This window comes from Papilio polytes, unplaced genomic scaffold (genome assembly GCF_000836215.1).
Source record: "Papilio polytes unplaced genomic scaffold, Ppol_1.0 DF824270.1, whole genome shotgun sequence".
NCBI classification, from domain to species: domain Eukaryota; kingdom Metazoa; phylum Arthropoda; class Insecta; order Lepidoptera; family Papilionidae; genus Papilio; species Papilio polytes.
The window spans coordinates 2664286-2667802 of NW_013524934.1; the positions used below are offsets into that span (position 1 = coordinate 2664286).

The 3517-nt window shown below is 35.6% G+C and overlaps 1 protein-coding gene across 1 annotated transcript in view; it reads left to right on the forward strand.

Annotated features, from left to right (window-relative positions):
* The window catches only part of LOC106103808 (photoreceptor-specific nuclear receptor), a 27804-nt gene that overhangs the window by 3204 nt on the left and 21083 nt on the right, over positions 1-3517 (forward strand). Inside the window, exons 2-3 of the mRNA XM_013283697.1 lie at positions 2494-2613; positions 3223-3337. Of these exons, the coding sequence (XP_013139151.1) occupies positions 2494-2613; positions 3223-3337 (235 nt within the window). The remainder of the gene's footprint in view (positions 1-2493; positions 2614-3222; positions 3338-3517) is intronic.

A 3517-nucleotide genomic window follows, 5' to 3' on the forward strand; every position in this document is an offset into this window, starting at 1 on the left:
GCGGATGTCTATGGGTAGCGGTCGCTTCGCCATTTTGGCGTATTCAGGTGGCCGCTTGCTCGTTTGCTACCTTATGTTATAAAAAAAAAACCTCAATTATCAAAAATACTCACAAGTTAAAAACGATTCCGTCGTCTAAACTTCTTGGGTTCATTAAATTTAACACAAACAAACGCATAGAAAATATACGTTTGCACGAAAAAATTACTAGTGGAAAAATTATTCGTCTCCACAGTTTACCCTGTGCCACAATAAGTGCCGTACTCTCAAACAAACATTGATTTATCTCAATACCGGGATTCAGTCGGCCTCGCCTCTGACTTCCAATTTCCTCGGAAGGAAACTTTTTATGTCTCTTATACAATTTCCTTTTTATGTCCTCCTTATTTTCGCGACGCCCCGCTATATTTTATTACAGCTATTTATAACGCTATTATATAACTGTTATTTTGTGCTATATAATTTACGCGAATAACGTGATATTGCGCGCTATTCAAATGTAAGTTTTTTTTTTAAAGATTAAAAAATCAATACCGTTAGGTTTCAACATGATGTTATATGAAAGGTTACATGCCATTTAACGTAACTAAATATCTATTAGGAAGCTAGCAGATCAAAATGGAATACAAAGCAAGAGAAGTGACTTAAAATCTACTAACATTTGGGCAACTTTCTTCTTGGTTTAAAAAAAACTTCACTATATTCTACATCTGTGCCAAACATCGAAATCCATCAAGCCATCCATTTATCCTTTTTAAAATCTTCTTACTAGTTATAGTATTATACATTTTGATGTATGGATGGGTGTTTGTTAGAGTTTGTAGCTCAAACGGCTTAACGGATATGGATTTTTGCATACATGTAGAGCATAGTCTGGAAGAAAACGTAGGCTACTTGCTTTTGTTTTTTTAATTCCACGCGATGGGAATTGCGGGTGAAAGTTATTATTAAATACTAATAGTATATCTATACTATTAGCAATATCTATACTAATGTAATGAAACGTAAACACACACTACTTCATGGCGTAGGATGTCAGCAATCGTAACATATGTTGTTTTTGAATAATTCCTTCTACTCTTTAGGCTATATATTTTCACACTATCAAACTTAAGGTTTGAATAAAATGGAAAAACTTTCATAAAAGTACAATAAACTACAAGCTACAAGGTTATTATGGTAACGGTAATTTTGACATTTGCAATTGAAAATTTCAGAAATATAAACAGATTTTTTTTTAATTCCATGCGGATGAAGCCGCATGGGAACATCTAGTTTAGTTTAGTATGAAGTTAAAAGTTGTGAGTAATATAGTGATATTAAATGGCGTCGCGAAATGCTACTTAACTACAACAATTGCTTAATCCGTATCGAATCCCATTAGATCCTGCCCTCACTGCCGACCACCAATCTATTAATTGATTCATCATATTACTGGAAAGAATTACCACAATAATAAACCTTATTCCATAGGATTAAAGTTCAATTTCGCAATAGCATTGCATAATCCAACCCTCGTATGGAATGGAAATGCTATTAAAATGAAAGGGTGTGATTTGCAATAGTTATTTTATTAGCTTCATTGTGATTAAATAGTGAAATATTTAGTCACATATATTTGTTGTAATAAATTATCTAATGATCTTCTAGTACATTTGTAAAAGTACCGCCAATTCAGATAATATTACTAATATTATAAAAGAGAAAGTTTAGATGGATGAATGTTTGTTAGAGTTTGTAGCCTAAACGGCTGAACGGATTTCGATAACATTTAGCATAGGTGTAGAGGATAGTCTGGAAGAATACATGGACTACTCAGTTTTGTTCTTTTTAATCTCATGTAAACGGAGTCGCGGGCGGAATCTAGTATAGACTAAAGTAACAAACGAATCAATCGATTAATTATTAAAGTGAACTTACAAGAGCTTCAAATGTGACTGAACCAGTTCATTGCTGGTGTGTAAAATTAACAGATAATATTTTTATGGGTAATAAATTATTACAGAGTAAAATTACACTACCCATTATCTATAGTAAAAAGGTGAGAGAGAGGCCAGGTCTCCAATATCTTTCGTTACTATATTGTCGCTCCACCTGATCATTGGCGACGCATTCGACTGTATGTTTTAATTGATTTTTTAAAACTTAAAAAGATTCTAAAAGTACCTATATAGAGGATGCATAGTTGACGCTTCATCCGAGACGTTTTTCACATAATCCTCTAAATCACATATTTTGTTTTGTAACTCTGTTTAGTTTATACTACAACAAAAGAAGGAGCTTTTGTAATTTTGTCAAATGTTTTGTAACATGTAAAAAAAAGACATGAGGCGACACTAAACTTGACAACTAACAGTACCTTACAAAGAAGTTACCGGTTAAAAAATGGTCACTATGTCTAGTCTATGTACTTCTTTATTGTCTCTGGACTGTGTACAATGACTTTCGATTGTTTTATTTGTAAATCATTAAGGAGTTTTTTAATTGTTTCAGTAGAAGACAACTCACTGCGCTGGTCGCCACCAACGTCTGCGCTGGTTGCAGCCGCTTTAGCGCCGCCCGCACTGCGACCCTGGCTACCAGATCCACCGCACAAGAAGGCCAACCACTTGGGTAAGACAGGTCCGCGTCAAATGTTTGAACAAATGTTTGTCAAACCGTGTTTGCCTGATTATATAGAAAACTGGAGACTCTTCACCGCTCTCGAATCATTGAGCATAATTTTTAAAGCTTTACTTTCTTGCAAAACTACTTAGAGTAGGCTAAAGTTCGTTTGTCCTAGTGTGTTGTACTTATAGTCAGATTTTCAATATGAAAACTAGGCTGAGTAATTTCGGGCAACAGAAATCATTCTCGTCTTAGGTTCATATTTAATACTAGCTGCATAGACATCCGCAATTGCAGATGCGTTGCCTACTAAATCGACGGAGGAGACAAACATAAAGAGGAAATTTCTCCTTCCTATGCGTCTCCTCCACCGTCAATTTTTCCATCGAATCTTTTCCTTGTAAGAAGAGGGTGGAACGAGAAAGGGACTAAAATTGGGCCTCCGGCACCACACTCATCAAACTGTACGCGGAATTTCTCCCACTTTACGTCTGTTTGTGTGGTCGTGGTTTTACACCGGGGGAGCCAACCCATTCGTGCAAAGATTCGGGCTCTACCACTGTTAAATCTCCTTTTTCTTTCTAGAAACATTTACTAATTATGTTTTGGTTGCAGGTTTGGTGTGCGTGGTGTGCGGTGACACCAGCTCCGGCAAACACTACGGTATCCTCGCGTGCAACGGCTGTAGTGGATTTTTCAAAAGATCCGTCAGAAGAAAACTTATATACAGGTTAAAAATTATCTCATACGATATCTCTCTATCTCTCTCCCACTCTCACCTCTCATACATAGTAATCTATACTAGTATTATAAAGAGGAAACATTTGTATTTTTGGATCGTATGTATTGAAATAGCTGAAAACTACGAGGACAATTTTTTTTAATATCATAAAGTGGCAACTCTTTCATC